The following is a 17,817-nucleotide window of genomic DNA, read 5'->3' as shown; positions in this document are numbered from 1 at the left end:
TACAACTTTACTGGTAGGAAGAAGAAAAGCTCTTCTACTAATGGTTCTGAAGTACTACTGTAAATCCCAGGATTGGTACATTTATTAAGTATAACAGAAGTTATTTGGGCTTTTATCCAAAAATCTTTCAAATACATGAGCATGTCTACTTTGTTGTGCACTATTTTAGATATTGGGGTCATGAATCATCTTAGATTAAGGTACTAGGACAGCACTCCAATGTAATGCTTTTTATAAGGGCTGCAAGGGATTAGGAAAATATGCAATTTGCAATAATGTTGAATATTGCCGTAATGATAATACTTGAGATGGAACAGATATTAAAGAGTACTCAGTTCTGCATTTCTGCTGCTGTCGGTATCTTGCTAAAATACAACAAATTGTTCGTTGAATGTAAAATTAATAAAAGCAAATAATTTAAAATCACTAAATTGAATATAAAAGGCCCCGCTAAAAAGAATGACGGGTACATTTTAAAGTGCAGTTTTCTACAGATTCTATTTTCTTGCAACTAAAATATGTGCGCCACTAAATCCCGATTTTTAAAAATATTTTATAAAAAGCTACACGACAGACGCTTCGGGCAGCGCCCTTCCTTAGTGTGTGCACAGGCCGATTCCAAACAATAATTTGTCAGGAATCATCTGCCAAACATGAAAACAACTTAAATTAAATGGAAATTTTCCTCCCCCTTTTTGCTGTGTTTTCCAGTGTGGACAGGAAGAATAACGTCCACTACCTGATCAAGTGGCGAGAGCTGGCGTACGACCAGGCCACCTGGGAGGCCGACGACATGGACGTACCGGAGTTTGACACCTACAAGGTGCAGTACTGGAACCACAGGTGAGATACAGCCACAGAACAGCAGCTTTTAAACTGCAGCGTGATGCAGAGATGCTCTCTACTCTGCTAAGCTCTACTCACCGCGCACGTTTGTTTCAGAGAGCTGATGATGGGAGACGAGGGGAAACCTGGGAAGAAGATCAAAGTGAAGGGAAGAGTGAAGCGGCCCGACAGACCTCCTGAGAACCCCGTGGTCGATGTGAGTCCAAAGTTTTTATTTATTTTTGACCTCCTTTTTTTAGACTCGCACAGGAGCAAATGTGTACCAAAACCATTCAACCAAGAACTGTTGCCGAGTTCGAAAGTAGGACTGCACGATATGAGGAAATGTCCCATTGCGATTATTTTAACAGATGTTGCGATTTGCAAATTGGAGGGAATGATCATTTTGTATCATTTTTCTCATTTTCATTGAAAAATATTTAAAATAATGGTGTGATTTTTGCAAGGCTTTGTACCAAACAAAGATTTTCTTTAGTCTGTAGAATGCAATTTGTAGGCCGGGACGTCTCTATAGCACCACGATGCTTAATCCAGAGTGGTTTGACACATTGTTTGCATATAACAAATATTGCACACACACACACACACTTTGGATATTTGGATATTGCACTAGTCCATATTGCGATTCCGATAACATTGTTATTAATTGTGCAGCCCTATTCCAAATTGGGACATGCTGCTTCTTCATAACATCGTGCCTTGAACTTTGACCCCCTTGCTGACATATCTGTCACAGTCCGTAGTCAACGAGCTGTCATCTGTCTATGAGCTGTCATCTGCCATAAAAAAAAGCATGCTGGCTTGCAGTAGCGTCATGAACTCTCAGAATGCACGCACGTCCTCGGACATTTCGCATTCATAGTGATAATGTGTGATGTGATGACAAAGGCGTCGAGAGTCTGGGATTCTTTGTTTTTAGGTGCCTTGAAAGTGCTTGACTTTTACTCTTAAAAAGCTGTACACACCTTGCATGTGACTCCCGGTTTCCTTGTGGCTGATCTGTGCTCCCAATCTGTCCCCGTCTCGTTCTCTTTACGTTCCCAGCCGACTATAAAGTTCGACCGTCAGCCCGAGTACCTGGACAGCACGGGGGGGACGCTGCACCCCTACCAGCTGGAGGGTCTCAACTGGCTCCGGTTCTCCTGGGCTCAGGGCACCGACACCATCCTGGCCGACGAGATGGGTTTGGGAAAGACGGTTCAGACGGCCGTCTTCCTGTACTCGCTCTATAAAGAGGTGGGTGGCTGTGAGATACTGGGTTACTCAGCTCAGCCCATAATGTTCAAGTGCGTTTTCGACTGTTTAGTTTGTCCTCTTTGTGATCTTAATCAAATCAATTACATATTTTCCTTTTTGAAGTAAAACATTTTACCTTATTTTAAAAAAAAATTCCATTTTTGCTCCGCCGTAATGGCTAAGCCTGCCTGTGTGTAGCTGTCTATAGGAAGCTGTCGTCCTATTGGCCAGGAGCCATCCAGCCATTTTGTATAAGTCAGGTGAAATCTGACGACATTAAATTCAATCTCACACAGTAAACATTCACAGATGCTGCTCGTGTGTGCGGCTGCTGCCACCTAAAGGCGGGAGGCCAGAATACACTTCCTGCCAGAGCAGCAGGAGATCCTAGAGTGTTTTTCAACTTAATTTGATTTTATTTTGATGCTTTCACACTGAATTGACTTGACTCTGTACCACTGTTTGTGTACTCTGTTTTATACAGATGTTTTAATGCAGTCAAGTTCAGAAGTAGGGGCGATGTTACAAATGAATTAAATCTATGATCGAATATCGGGATGTTTCTTTTCAGTCTCTCGTGTCTAAAAAAACAACTGCCTTATTTCTGAAAATGATAGTTGTATTTTGGAAGTGTCTGATTTAATAATGATCACAACGATCTGACTTCCTATCTCCACCTCCAGGGCCACTCTAAGGGGCCGTTCCTGGTCAGCGCTCCGCTCTCCACCATCATCAACTGGGAGAGAGAGTTTGAGATGTGGGCCCCCGACATGTACGTGGTGACGTACGTCGGAGACAAAGACAGCCGAGCCGTCATCAGAGAGAACGAGTTCTCCTTCGAGGACAACGCCATCCGCGGGGGGAAGAAAGCCTCCAGGATGAAGGTAAGTCAAGGCTCCCAGGAATAGAGAACTCCTAAAACAAATGCATTTAATAGACATGGATACGTTTTTTTTTTAAACGTCTCTCGCGTCTTTTGATTTCCTCCCCAACAGAAAGACTCGTCGGTCAAGTTCCACGTCCTGCTGACCTCCTACGAGCTGATCACCATCGACATGGCGATCCTCGGCTCCATAGATTGGGCCTGCCTGGTGGTGGACGAAGCCCACAGGCTGAAAAACAACCAGTCCAAGGTACGGGCACATGTAGAGACAGACAGACTCAATCAAAGTCTAGGGCTGGGGTCTTCAAAGGTCTTTTTAGGCCAATGACCCCAAACCTGAAAGAGAGACGAGCAGGGACCACAGGTACTTCATATACTGTATACAATTGAGTTGCATAATGAACTGGGCCTACAATAACGTTGGGCTGCCTGAAGCCTTTACACAGATCTTTTTTTACGGTGCCCTACAGTACTAAGCTACTATTTACATATTCAGATATCATGTTGTAATGTTAGACGTACACGTGGAAGGCACAGTGAATCCAGAAGGTTAACTCTGTGTGGATGGCTACCATAGAGGCTACCTGACCTATAGGCCTGTAAGCATATAATCAATGTTGTTGAGGTTAGTCGCTTTTTTTAAATGTTGGATTCATGTTAATGCATATTTGCAGACATCTGGCAGCCCCCTCTGTGCAGTGATTTTTGAGGACTCCCTAGGGGTCGCGGACCCCCTGTTGAAGATCTCTTGTCTAGGGTTAATCATCATTTAACAGTCCCTTTTTTAAAGAGAGAATAAAGAGTTCAGATGATGTAATTAATCCCCCAACAACAAACAGGCACTATGATTACCCTTTAATCAAAACATAAATTACATAAATAGTCAAATTCGTATCTTTGCCTGGATATATGGTGGATTCAGAAGTTCTGCTATCTGAATGAAAGTTTTGATGAGTTTTTCTACAGTTATTTCTTGTGATTTTTGAAAGGATGAATTTAAAAGGATGCGTTCAATTTGAACTTTTTGACTTAATGCGTCCGAATTGTTTGATTTAATTGAGGTACATTGTCGTTTTAGAAAGCATTCCTTTTTTTCGAGCCGACACTTTCTCGCAGTCATTTCAGAGTTTACAAAACCTAAATGTTTGACTGGTCACTCCAAAGATGCCCAACTTTGGCTTATTTTGACCTTTTTAATTCCTTGTGTGTCAGTGGATTAAACCTGAATGAAAAATTGTCTACGTTTGCGGATGTGGCAATTTTCCTTTTTACAAAAGGGGCTTTCCAAGTAATCTCGACATGTCTCGTCTTCACGGACAAGGGTTTCACAAAGTCTCAAAAGGTTGGAAAATGCTAAATTTGAACTTGAGGTTCTCCGTTTTTCATGTGCACGTCAAAAACGGGTAGTCGTTGGCCGGAATAAAACGCGTCTGAATTGAGAAGACGTGTGCAGACGGCTGTTACTGCCGTTTGACTGACTGAAACGGTTGTAAACATGTTCTTTTTTTCTTTTTCTTTTCCTGCTGTAGTTTTTCCGGGTGTTGAACAACTACCCTCTGCAGCACAAACTGCTGCTGACTGGAACTCCTCTGCAGAACAACCTGGAGGAGCTTTTCCACCTGCTCAACTTCCTCACGCCTGAGAGGTTCAGGTAGGCTGCGGACTCCGTTGTAGAACATATTCCTTTTTATTATTATAGGAGGAACATTTTTTTAGAGCCCTCATCGCAGCACGGAGGCTTTCTAAGTTCCTGATGTATGGATCAGTAGTGGATGTTATGTTTAGAGAGACTCATACCTGTTTCTTTAAAGACACTGAAGTCTCTAAATCACAATAAATGAACTTGCAGACTTTGCTGTACTTACTTCCATGTGGCTTTCCATATGTGTCTAAAGGGTTAAAAATATGCAGTAATTCAAAAGTAAAACAAATTTTGTGCTGCAGAAAAGCGTTTTTATTTTTCGGCCTTTCTTTCCTGTTTAGTAGGGGTGTGCAAAAAGAATCGATGCACATGCGAACCGTGATTCAAGCTCTACAGATTTCAGAATCGATTCATAGAATTCCAAAAATCACATCACATGGGAAAAGTAACTACATTTACATACTGTGAATCGTTTTTTTTTTTCGAATCGAATCTTGAGCCTAAAAATGGATATTGAATCGTGCACCCCTACTGTTTAGCTTCTTGCAACCTCTCAGATTTGTATCTTTTTGTTCTCCCAATCAACAAACACTGACTCAAAGAAACTGTGAGGGTTATAAGAAAATGTTGTTGAAGTTGTTAAAGGTTTAGCCCCAAAAAAAAAAAAAACCTTCACAGCGGCTGGCGGCTGTAGTTGTGACCGTACGGTTGAGCAGGAAAGCCTCACCGGTCTGTGTCTGCCTCCTGCGTTTGCAGTAAACTGGAGGTCTTCCTGGAGGAGTTCGCCGACATCGCCAAGGAAGACCAGATCAAGAAGCTGCACGACATGCTGGGTCCGCACATGCTCAGGAGGCTGAAGGCCGACGTCTTCAAACACATGCCCTCCAAGACGGAGCTCATCGTCCGAGTGGAGCTCAGCCCCATGCAGAAGTGAGTCCCGCTCTCTTTTTGTTGGTTTCAAAAAGATCCGAGTGATGAACGAATGGGAGAAGGAAGGTTTCAAAAAGAAAAAGGGTAAATGTGTGCATCGTCTGTTTGCAGGAAATACTACAAGTTCATCCTGACGAAAAACTTTGAGGCTCTGAACACCAAAGGAGGAGGAAACCAGGTTTCTCTGCTCAACGTCGTCATGGACCTCAAGAAATGCTGCAACCACCCCTACCTCTTCCCCGCGGCTGCTATTGTACGACCCAAATATTATTTCTTCTCTACAATTAATCCGAAGGATGTGTTCAATTTGAACTCATGAAATCAAGACTCATTATGTCAGATTTGTTTAATTCATGTAGATTATTTTAATAGAAAGCAGTGCTGCAAAGATTAACTTATTAGTTGTCAACTATCAAATTAATCGGCAACTATTTTGCTAATCGATGAATCGGTTTGAGTCATTTTAAAAAAAAAATGAAAAAGTAAAGAATTCTCTGATTCCAGCTTGTTAAATGTGAACATTTTCTAGTTTCTTCACTCCTCTGTGACAGTAAACTGAATATCTTTTGAGTTTGGGACAAAATAAGACGCTTTAGGACGTCATAATAGGGTCTGGGAAACACTGATCGACAATTTTCTGGCAGTTATTAGACCAAACAACTAATCCATTAACCGAGAAAATAATCGTTAGTTACAGCCCTTATAGAAAGCATTCCTTTTCTAAAGCCAAGCTTCCTCTTTAGTCATTTCAGAGTTTACAGAACCTAAATGTTTGATTGGTCACTCTAAACAGGAAGCTCCAAAGATGCCCAACGGGATGTACGATGGCAACGCTCTCACAAAGGCTGCCGGCAAACTGCTCTTACTGCAGAAGATGATGAGGAAGCTAAAGGACGGAGGCCACCGAGTGCTCATCTTCTCTCAGGTAAGACACCAGACATTTCTCCTACCTCCCAGCACTGACTTATGAAACATACGCTCATGCTCGTAAATTCTGTCTCTTAATTAATAATCTTTCTTTTTCCCTTTTTACCAATTTAAATATCTGATTCCTTTTTGTCCTATCCTGTATTTTCTCTTTTAAAGTGATCGATCAGATGAATATTTTCTTTCGCGGTTGAATCCGCTCAAAGAAAAATAAAAACCTAATCTAAAATTGAACATAAATGGTAGAAATACTTCTTTATGTTGCAGACTCTGCCTGTGACTTACAAGTGGCTTTTATTATTTCCAGTAGGAACTGAAACTGAAAAGAAATGTGAGAAATGTTGTCAGCTTTTCCCTAGCCAACGTGTCTCCTCTGTGTTTTGCCGCAGATGACCAAGATGTTGGACTTGCTCGAGGACTTCCTGGAGAACGAGGGCTACAAGTACGAGAGGATCGATGGAGGGATCACCGGAGGGATGAGACAGGAAGCCATCGATCGCTTCAACGGTGAGACTGAGGGCACAAAAAAATCCCTGAATCTTACTTTGTCTTCCATCTCGTGACTCTTTTTAAAACGTTTACTCTTAACTTCACAAACTTGAATGGTTTTAATCTGGTCTTTTCTCCTTTTTTAATCTGTTGTTAAAGTTCCAGGTCACTAATATGGAAGCTGATCGTGAAACGTACTTGTAGGATTTCTGTTAACGTCTCTTGATTCTTCTCCTCAGCCCCTGGCGCTCCGCAGTTTGCCTTCCTGCTGTCGACGAGGGCCGGAGGTCTGGGTATCAACCTGGCCACCGCCGACACCGTCGTCATCTACGACTCTGACTGGAACCCCCACAACGACATCCAGGTACAGCAGGACTACCGCTACACCGCCTAACACTACCCGTTGTTATTGATAATAAAGTGGAGCTTTAGAGCCGAAGTTGTATATGAGCTCCAGAGTTTTATCGTCTTGATGTTTTGGGGGGAATCTCGAAAACATCCATGCTGAATTTGTACATTTTTCTGTCCTAATATATAGCAACAAGAATATAGTATTTTTCATGTTTATTTTAAGAGGGAAGTTGGTTTTATTTCCCTCTGACATTCACTGAAAAGAGACACCAGAGACGCCTTTCTTATTCATAGTTTGTTGTAAAGCTGTTGTTTTGACTGTTCCTAACTCCTCCTCCGTCTGCGTCCAGGCCTTCAGCAGAGCTCATCGTATCGGCCAGAACAAGAAGGTGATGATCTACCGCTTCGTCACCAAGGCCTCTGTGGAGGAGAGGATTACTCAGGTAAACGGCACAGGTGCAACACACAGAAACCCCCCCCCAAAAAAGAAACTCCTTTCTTCTGTCAAGCAAGCGTTGCTGAACAGATCTGCTTAGATCTGGCTACTGTTTTGTGCGAGTGACTTAGGAAAAGGAACAATAACAGTATTTTCCTTTTTAAGGGTGTGCGTATTTGGTGGGGCAGGGGTTTAAGCTTCATTCCTCCAAAAAATGTGACCTTTTTCAATATTAAAAAAATGCAATTTCCCAATACATTTGGTCTATTTTTGCTCATTTTTGTTTTCTTTGAGGTTGTTTTGGGTCACGGTGGTCATTTGTCATCTCTTTGTAGTTGTCCCTTTTGTGGTAATTTGGACTCTCTTTTTGGACCGTTATTCTCACCATTTCTGCTCTAAAAAGTTGGAAAACCTAGACCTGATAATAAATAAACATTTAAAAAGCTTACAGACAAAACTTGCTAAGGAAGTCCAACAACAATCATTAGATGTGAGGAAAGTCTTTTAGTTACATTCATTCGTCCCTCTGGTCCTGCACCTAAACCTTATATTGGCGGGGAAAACACTGAAGAAGTTTGGCTCTGAAGTTGTGTTTTTTATTTTTTTATTGGTTTACTGCAACTCTAGGACAAAACCCTGGAAACCTCTGCCCCTAGCTACATGTAAAAGTTTTTATGGCTGCTTAAAGAGCAGAACTTATCAGACATTTGACACACTTTATTTTTTTATTTTTTTTTTTTTTTACTTGGCATATTAACAAATTGCTCTTTCTTGTGTTCTCCCTCCCCATCTTTCCTTCTGTGTTCTATCCAGGTTGCCAAGAAAAAGATGATGCTGACTCACTTGGTGGTCCGACCCGGTCTTGGATCCAAGACTGGCTCCATGTCCAAACAGGAGCTGGACGACATCCTGAAGTTCGGAACGGAGCAGCTCTTCAAGGACGAGTTTGAACGTGAGCGCCGAGCCAGTGGCCGATATCTCACGGGGGGGGAACGGAGGGGGACACATTTCAGTTGGCGCGTGAAGACGGTGAGAAGTGAGACCCATTTTTTATTTTTTTTAACCTGACGTTTGTGTGTTCAGGCGAGAACAAGAGCAAGGAGGAGGACAGCAGCGTCATTCACTACGACGACAAGGCCATCGACGTTCTGCTGGACAGGAACCAGAGGGACACAGACGAGCCGGAGCTGCAGAGCATGAACGAGTACCTGAGCTCCTTCAAGGTGGCTCAGTACGTGGTCAAAGACGAGGAGGAGGAGGTGAGCGCCTGTGCATTGAAGATGTGTTTAGGCATCCTGTGTTATTTATTTCTAGAGTGTAAATTTGACATTGCTTAGATACCCCTTTTAGAGAAGGTTGTTGTTTACATGATCTTGTTTTAAATCAATCTAAAATAAAAACCGTAACCGCTAGAGCGTCTGTTATTTTTGCAGCGCGACAATGTGACATCAAAATGACTTAGATCTCGCCGGCGCGCCAGGATTTAAAGTGCGCGACCAGAGGTCACAGCTCTATTTTTTTTTTTTTTTATGGACGAGTTCGAGGGCACCCGGAAGCCAGGACTCTCAGAGTGACTGCAAGTCTCTCTTGTAAACTTGCTGGGTTACGATGAGTTCAATGCTGCTGCCAGTTCTGCCGTAGTTTTACCTTTTTCCTTCTTCTTCTAGTCCGTAGAAATGGCAAAGTCGGTAGCCTTTCCTCATTAGCGCCACCTCTGTTCAGGAGAAGACTGCAGCTAGTGTCGCGACCACCACACGCGTGTATAAATCGTTAAGGCGCTCCCATGACGTCACATGGGACCGGTCGTGCGACAGGTCGGGAATGGCGAGAATACCGCTCGCTTAAGGCTTCTGTCTTTCTCTGTCTTTAAGTTGTACGCTCGTGATTAGGGTTGGGCGTCGTTTTGGTTTTACCCAATTATGGTTCCGATTCTTCCTTTCGGTTCCGATTATTTGAGGGGTGGAGTTGAAACGGGTCACATGCTTATTCCACATAAGAGGAAAATGTCCAGTTTTATTGGACTTTTCAATTTAAAATAAAGCCACACTTTACAGCGCCGCTTACTGTGCTCCATGGCTGCAACACGACAAGCACCAGGAAGTACTCGCGCGTGTTAAATTTAGAATTTTGGTTTTGAATCGATTCCAAAATGGAACCGGTTCTCGGTGCTGAATCCTACTCATGATGACGCGGCACGTTACGTGACGTTCGGTCTAAAACGTAATGATAACTAGCGGTGGCCACAGAGTAGTTCCCCAGTAACGGCCGCTGGAAATCGTTGTTTGCATGATCCTGAAAGAAAAAAAAACATCTAAAATAAAAGCCAAAACAGCTACGGCATTCATTCTTTTTGCATCATTACGCTTGTGATACCGCTATCACGCTACATCCGGTGCAAAACCGCGTGACACCATATTATTGCAGATAAAATGATCAAAATACCTTTAAACTCGGCTGCTGTTTTTGGAGCATATTTCAAAAACTAAGAATGTACAAAGTTCAGATAACTCACGGCATATTAAGAATTATTTTGTGTCCGATTTGAAAGTTATGACACAAATTCAATACTTCTAATAATTAGAAAGGTTTATTGACTTACCTAACCTTTTTAGCTTAGGTTGTACTGATTTTAGGGATCTAAAGCATTTTGAAAATACTCCAAGAAATGACATCACAACACGCAAAGGTTCAACGTGTGCAGAGTTTAAAGGGTCAATGTAGGAAATGTTGCTTGATCCCAGTTGTGCCCTCTGGTCCTTTTTTACCTCATCCAACCCTTTCCGTGTTTCTGCATCGTTTCTTCCTGTCGCTCAGGAGGAGGAGGTGCAGCGGGAGATCATCAAGCAGGAGGAGAGCGTGGATCCGGACTACTGGGAGAAGCTGCTGCGTCACCACTACGAGCAGCAGCAGGAGGATCTGGCCCGCAACCTGGGCAAAGGCAAACGCATCCGCAAGCAGGTCAACTACAACGACGGCTCTCAGGAAGACAGAGGTAAGGACAGAGGTAATCTTTAGCTTTTTTTTACTAGTAGCATTCAGATTTTTAAACAAAAGTGATTTCACAATGCTTTGTCACAAGTAGAGCTCCAAAGATAAACCGATTTAATCGATTCGTTTTCGACTATTAAAAACAAGCGCCAACTATTTTGACAGTCGGATAAAAATCAAAGCAAGACGTAACGGTCTAAACTTTAAATCTGAGAATATCCAATCAACAAATAAGTAAAGGAGTCGACCAGGCATTCGGTGCCTGAAATGCCGGAGAAGGACGCACGCACGCACCGAGCCCTGAAGCTCTGTTGATGTCAGGGTCGGGTTATACCCTCTCTAAAACTAGTTTGGACGAAGGTTAGGGTTGGGTACCGAGACCCGGTGCTAATACGGCACCGGTGCCTTAACGACCGGTGTCTACCTGACCGAATAGCAACGCGGATTTCGGTGCCACTGATACACCTGCGCTTCTCTCTGATGCTCCCAAGCAGAAGCATCGCTGCACATGACGCTAGCTAACACTACACTCGACAGTAGGCAAGGCAACGTTAGCCTGCCGCTAGCTAGTAGGTTAAAGGGGGGGTTGGTTCGATCGTACAAGAAGCACTTCTGGTAAAGCATACTGGTCCCTTAATCATGAATATAGTTCAGTAGTCTTGGTGTCTGATTGGACAGTGGATCAAAAAAATCTGTCTTTGTTTGTTGTTTTTTTGTCTCACAGCCGATTGGCAGGATGACCAGTCTGACGGCCAATCCGATTACTCGGTGGCGTCTGAGGAGGGAGATGAGGACTTTGATGAGCGGACAGAAGGTAAGAGCCATTATCTCTGTTTGTCTGTAGAGGTAAAGAACCTTGAACAATATTGACGTTATAAGCTAATGTTTGGAAAAGTGTGATATCGGTGTCTGAATGTATCCCAGCGACAGTTAGACGCACCTGTGTATAGACAGGCTAACATCATCTTCAGACGCTCCTGAAACCTAAAAAAAACACCTTTTTATAAACGTCAAGTACAATAAACACACAAACATTAAAAGAAAGAGGAACCAGATGTGTCACACGTTTATATACAGGACTTAGAAAAAGAATTGATGCCGCACTACTGCATGTCTGTATAATCGCCGCATCTGTTTTCCTCTCCGCAGCCAACTCTCGCCGGCCGAACAGGAAGGGCCTGAGGAACGACAAAGACAAACCGCTGCCCCCCCTGCTGGCCAGAGTGGGAGGCAACATCGAGGTAAGCGGCTGCAGGACTTTTTTTTTGCGGTGGATTCCCACGGTGCAGAAGTATGGTGGCGGTTTGGTTTTCGAGAAATAAAGCCCGATCTGCTTTCCTTTGTTTGTTTTTTCCCCAGGTGTTGGGTTTCAACTCTCGGCAGAGGAAGGCCTTCCTGAATGCAGTGATGCGTTATGGGATGCCTCCCCAGGATGCTTTCACCACCCAGTGGCTGGTCCGAGACCTGCGAGGGAAATCTGAGAAAGAGTTCAAGTAAGAAAACGCCACAATGCCTCCCGACAAAAATATGAACCGTCTAACTCTGTAAATAAGCGGTTTTAAATGTCACTCAGAGACTTTAACGTACCAATTTAAGGTTTGAAGTTGACTAAAATATGTGACTTTATATTTATCGGGACCCTTTCTCCTCTGTCTGTCCCCTCAGGGCGTACGTCTCTCTGTTCATGCGTCACCTCTGCGAGCCCGGAGCCGACGGGGCCGAGACCTTCGCCGACGGCGTCCCCAGAGAAGGGTTGTCGCGGCAACACGTCCTTACCCGTATTGGCGTTATGTCACTTATTCGCAAGAAGGTAAAAAATGCAGATTTGCTTTTCTTTTTTTTTTCTGACTTTAGTTGTCAGAATAAGAGAGAGAAAACGACGACGGCAAAAAGACAGAATAAAGCAGCTGGACATCGTCTGTAACTTTTCAAGATAAAATTTCAAGATGTGAAGAAAACACTTGGCAACTTTTTAGAAACGGTTTCAGCTCAGATGGTGTTCACAAAGTCCAGTTTTGCTCTTCCTAACTGGCCACAAAAATAAATCTCCCACCATTTTTGAACAAGTAATAGGTGATTGATAATGATTTGATCAGCAAAAATCAGAAAAAGCCAATTTTGAGTGGCTTCTAAAATGTTCATAAAATAAAAATCCTTAACTTTATATAACAGATACTTCTACTCTTATACTGGTTGTGTACACCTCTTAAATAATAATAATGCATGTTATTGGTATAGCACTTTTTAGAAGAAGAATAAGAAATCTACACATTAAAATACACACACATTAATCAAACATTAAAAGCAGCTCTAAAAAGGTTGTATTAATTCTTAGGTTTTATTCTTATTCTTCTATTTATCTGTATTTCATTATGTCATTGTGCTGCTGCAACACTGACCTTTCCCTCTGGGGATCAATAAAGGCTTATCTTATGTTGTTTTAAATTGATTTGCAGTGTAGCTACAAAAGAGAGAACAAAAAAAGAATTGGTGGCCAAACAAAACAAGCAAATAAAGTAAAAGCTGGTAAACTGGTATTGGCATCTTTTAAGTTTTCTGACATTTTGTAGCATTTAATTGATTCTTTTAAAAACTATATAAGGAACTTGCTGCTAATGGAACCAAACATTATATGCTGCCCAAGTGCTGCACGTCCTAGGTGACGTCTTGTTCTGAGTTTGATGGGGGTGCGAGGTGAGTCGTCATGCCGACCGTGTGCTCTTCACGTCCTCCAGGTTCAGGAGTTTGAGCACGTGAACGGTCAGTGGTCGATGCCCTGGATGGCCGAGCTGGAGGAGAGCAAGAAGGCCGCGGCGCAGCCAGACTCGCCCGGGAAAACCCCGTCCACCGGCACCCCCGCCGACACGCAGCCCAACACGCCCGCTCCAGGTAACACACACACACACACACACACACACACACCACACACACACTCTCACTCTCTGTTCCTGTGCAGGTGAAAGCACGCACACTCTATATACTATATTTACTGGTTTAAGGTTTAATTTAAAACAACATAATGAGTAGGGCTGCACGCTATGAGGACAATATGCGATAAACAAAATGTATTCTTAATAGTCACATACACACAGTACAATATAGCAACATTTTATTTCTGCATTCTTAGCACAAGTATTAGGAACAGTGGCCAGTATTAGTATTATAGTATTCTGCTGAAATACAACAAATCGATTGTTGAATTCAAAACCAATGAAAGGAAATAATTCCCATCATTCTTTTATTACTTTTATTTTATTCAAATGTAAACATTGATTTGAATATAAAAGGCATCACTAGAAAAAAGGACCACATTTTAAAGTGCGGCTTTCTACTGATATTTTGAGTGTTTTTCGCGATATGTTGCAGCATACCGCAATGTGTTAATTGTGCCAGTTGATGTCGCAATGACGGTAGAAGAATATTGTGCAGCTCTAATAATGTGAACGTGTTTGTCTTTGTAGTTGACGACTCCTCCTCAAAGACCGAGGAGGCAGCGAAGGACCCCGAAAAGGAGGTGAAGAACGAGGGCGAGGCGGAGAAGAACGGCAAAGAGCCCGCGAAGGCCACCGACGAGGTAAAGGCGCCACGCGCTTGAGCGACGGGACCAAAACGTCGTCTCTTTTGGATTCTTGAACGTATTTGTGTTTTTTCCAAGATGTGTCACAAAGTCTCCCTCCCCCCGCGTCTCCTCCAGGTGATCGCCATCCCGGACGACGACGAGAAGAGTCCGCCAGCCGAGGCGGAGAGCAAGAAGAACGGCGAGGAGCCGATGGAGACGGACAAACCCAGCAACGGAGAAGCTGAGGGCGTCAAAGAGAAGGAGGCCGAGAAGGATGGCGAGGCCGAGAAGGAGAAGAAGAGTCCAGAGGAAGGAGAGGAAACCAAGTCTCCTCCGGAGGCCAAGACGGAGGGGTCCGAGGTCAAACCTGAGGACGCTGAAGTCAAAGGTAAAACTCCTCCTCCTCCCTTTTATCACCTGCAGTTTACTAGGGTTGCTCCCTCTTAGTCGATTAGTCGACTAATCGGTCATTTTGGTCTTAGTCAACTTAGATTTCTTTAGTCCATTAGTCAAGTTTTATGCTTTTTTTCATGCTGAATGACTAAGAAACGTACGAGCACATCTCTGGTAAACACAAGAATTAAAGTGGTGCTTTTGCGCGACTCTTTGCGGAGAAACTCAGATTTACAGATCTGTCGATTAAATCAACTAATCGATTAGTCGATACAATTGAATGAGCGTTAGTCGACTAAGAAATTCTTCAATCGAGCACAGCCCTACAGTTTATCAACTTGCTCAAGGTGCGCAGCTTGTAAACGTGATCCGTTTTGGTTTTATTCGGTCATAAAAAGAGGGAATAAATACTACAAAAGAAATTATACACAAACACCGTTTTTATTAAAACAAAGAATGCGGTTGCAGGACAGAGCACGTGAGCGCCGTGGAGCAGCGAGAATTTCTGCTCCTAGCTCACGGATGTGTTCGTTCCGCTCAATATCACTCCACGCTCACCTCTCGCTCCAAAAAGAGCTGCGTTTTATCATTTTGTGTTTTATTAGATGAGCGGCGCCCGCCCTCTCTCCATGCCCGGAGCTCCACCAGCAAAAAGTCTGCCGGATGGCGGGCACTGGCGGCATGACTGGAGGGAGAAACTTCTGCCGTCACCGCTACCGGAGCGAAAGATTCCCTCTGCGCTCCATCTAAATCCCCCCCCACCCCACTCGCTCTGCCCTCGTGCTCTGATGCCGTTCAGTACAGGACTTTCGGTCCAGTGTGCAACATTTGGTTGGTCATGTTGATTAGTCGCACACGCAGAACATAAATTCTGCAGTGCGAGATTTTGCACTAGTTGTTGTTGTTGTTGTTGTTGTTGTTGTCTGTCCGCTGTTGCTAGTCGACTTGGCCTGGTTAGCCGGCTTCAACCAATCAATCCAATATTTCCGATTTTACATTTATTACATTGATTGTATTGTACATTTTGTTAAATCTCAGAATTGCGCTTAAATGAAGTCCTCCATAAATTTCCCCCTTTAACAGAAATGCATCTCACTTTTTGAGTTTCGTCATCGTTTTATCTTTTACGTTGGACTCGCTTTCTCTTTCGCACATTTTGTACGGAATGTAGGATTCACGTCTTCTGACTGAGGCCCAGCTGTGGTTGATTTTGTAGCTAGAATCAGATTCTGTAGTTGAGATCTGCTCTCCGATAGAAACGTGACTGTAATCTGCAGAAGTCGCGGTTCGAAGTGTGACGACGTGTCCTTCCTCGACCTCCTATGATCTTTAAAGTCACGGCTGTCTCTACTTTCTCCTTTAATGGTTTTATTTGTTTTGCAGCCGAAGAAAAGAGAGAAGAAAAGATGGACACCACTTCTCCTGCAGATGAAAAGAAAGGTACCAAACCCAGTTTCTTTTTTTTTATTTTTCACACCAGACCGTTTAATAAACGGGAATATGACAGTTTTTTTTTTCTCTATTTCTCATGAAATATCATTCTCAGCTTCCGGCTGATCCCCTTCCCTTTCTCCGTGCATGTGGTCTAGTCGTTAACCGTGTCTCCTTTTCGCTCTCCCGCAGCAGATCTGAAGGAGGAGAAGGAGCCTCCGAAGCCGGAGGAAGCAACCAAACTGCAGAACGGCGACGGCAGCAAGGAGGGCGGAGCCTCAGCCGCCGTGGCCACCGCCGCCGCTGGAGCCGCCAGCGAGGAGAAGAAGAAGGCAAAGACCAGGTTCATGTTCAACATCGCTGACGGAGGATTCACAGGTACAGACAGACAGACAGACAGACAGACAGACAGACACAAATAGCTTAAAAGTTGTTGTTGTTGTCATTTTCCTAATTGGCATCTTTCTTCTCTCAGAGCTTCACTCTTTGTGGCAAAACGAGGAGCGCGCCGCCACCGTCACCAAGAAAACCAACGAGATTTGGCACCGCCGCCATGACTACTGGCTGCTGGCTGGCATCATACAGTATCCTTTTCCCACCTGTGATTGGCTCTCAGATCTCGCTAAGGGGGGAGAGGGGCTAGAGCTGTAACCATTCCTAATGTTGCATTTCAATTAATTGTCTTATATTGTCTCTTCCTCCTTGCAATCTATAATTGCAATTAAGAAATATTATTGTCTTTCAGTCAAAATTTTTAATTATTTATTTATTACTTTTTATTTTAAAACAAATCCAAGTTTTGAATGACTTCCAGGATACATTTTTTGCTTATGTCACGGTTATGTGACGCAGATAATGTACTAACACAGACACACAGCCTATGAAGTAAACAACTGCTCTTTAATATCATAAAATAAATATATCCAACTGTTAGGGTTCATGTGTCATGCCACTCTTATGTGGATACCTTCAAGTAAAGTGTTACCGACATAAAAATATATAGTCCAAAAATTACTTATATAATTACAATTTGGCATATCTAAACAAATACCAACCAGTACCAGTCATGCACCTTAAGACCTTAGACAATTATGTAATAATTGTAACAGGATGTAATGGGGGGGGGAATTGTTGTCTGGAGATGAAGAGATGTCATTGTTCCTTGACCGGCGCTCCCTCCCAGACACGGTTACGCCCGCTGGCAGGACATCCAGAACGACGTCAAGTTCGCCATCCTCAACGAGCCTTTCAAGGGCGAGATGAACCGAGGCAACTTCCTGGAAATCAAGAACAAGTTCCTCGCCCGGAGATTTAAGGTAGCTTTCACTTCCTGTGGATGGAGAGGAAAACGATGTTGGGATTGAAACGGGGTTTCTGCGCGTCTTAAAAAGTATTGTGTTGGAGGTCTCTCATCATTTTAACCAGGTCCTAATTCTCCTACGTCCATGCACGGCTACTACCTCTTATGGAATTTTTTTTATTTTTTTATTCCGTGGCGTTTGTAGTTCTTTCTTTCACTCGTCCAAATATAATTTTGCTATATTACGACTACAAATGAAACCATCATGCAACTTATATTGCAGCCAATCAGCTTTCCTTTCTCTTTCAGATTGTACCACAGACATAAAATGGATTTTTAAATTTTTTTTATTCTTCAGCTATGGGGAAGTGCAAGTTTAGCGATACTTGGCTTGAAAAAACTGAAT

At 43.2% G+C, this 17,817-nt stretch overlaps 1 protein-coding gene across 5 annotated transcripts in view; it reads left to right on the top strand.

Annotated features, from left to right (window-relative positions):
- chd4a (chromodomain helicase DNA binding protein 4a) overlaps nt 1-17,817 on the top strand; it is a 37,913-nt gene that overhangs the window by 16,221 nt on the left and 3,875 nt on the right. For 2 of the 5 annotated variants that reach the window (XM_039819529.1, XM_039819531.1), the window contains 26 exons: nt 712-843; nt 943-1,042; nt 1,891-2,082; nt 2,766-2,966; nt 3,078-3,215; nt 4,495-4,616; nt 5,364-5,537; nt 5,649-5,790; nt 6,331-6,462; nt 6,854-6,971; nt 7,193-7,317; nt 7,655-7,747; nt 8,554-8,692; nt 8,824-8,999; nt 10,555-10,744; nt 11,453-11,542; nt 11,878-11,969; nt 12,088-12,221; nt 12,394-12,538; nt 13,464-13,617; nt 14,190-14,302; nt 14,423-14,675; nt 16,064-16,120; nt 16,304-16,489; nt 16,587-16,695; nt 17,295-17,427. In XM_039819529.1, the coding sequence (XP_039675463.1) occupies nt 712-843; nt 943-1,042; nt 1,891-2,082; nt 2,766-2,966; nt 3,078-3,215; nt 4,495-4,616; nt 5,364-5,537; nt 5,649-5,790; nt 6,331-6,462; nt 6,854-6,971; nt 7,193-7,317; nt 7,655-7,747; nt 8,554-8,692; nt 8,824-8,999; nt 10,555-10,744; nt 11,453-11,542; nt 11,878-11,969; nt 12,088-12,221; nt 12,394-12,538; nt 13,464-13,617; nt 14,190-14,302; nt 14,423-14,675; nt 16,064-16,120; nt 16,304-16,489; nt 16,587-16,695; nt 17,295-17,427 (3,640 nt within the window). The remainder of the gene's footprint in view (nt 1-711; nt 844-942; nt 1,043-1,890; nt 2,083-2,765; nt 2,967-3,077; nt 3,216-4,494; nt 4,617-5,363; nt 5,538-5,648; nt 5,791-6,330; nt 6,463-6,853; nt 6,972-7,192; nt 7,318-7,654; nt 7,748-8,553; nt 8,693-8,823; nt 9,000-10,554; nt 10,745-11,452; nt 11,543-11,877; nt 11,970-12,087; nt 12,222-12,393; nt 12,539-13,463; nt 13,618-14,189; nt 14,303-14,422; nt 14,676-16,063; nt 16,121-16,303; nt 16,490-16,586; nt 16,696-17,294; nt 17,428-17,817) is intronic. The other 3 variants (XM_039819534.1, XM_039819532.1, XM_039819530.1) reach the window with 3 other exon arrangements.

The sequence above is a fragment of the Perca fluviatilis genome, chromosome 13, assembly GCF_010015445.1.
Source record: "Perca fluviatilis chromosome 13, GENO_Pfluv_1.0, whole genome shotgun sequence".
NCBI lineage: Eukaryota > Metazoa > Chordata > Actinopteri > Perciformes > Percidae > Perca > Perca fluviatilis.
Note: the sequence above shows the minus strand (reverse complement) of the source record. Positions and strands in the feature narration are given on the sequence as shown.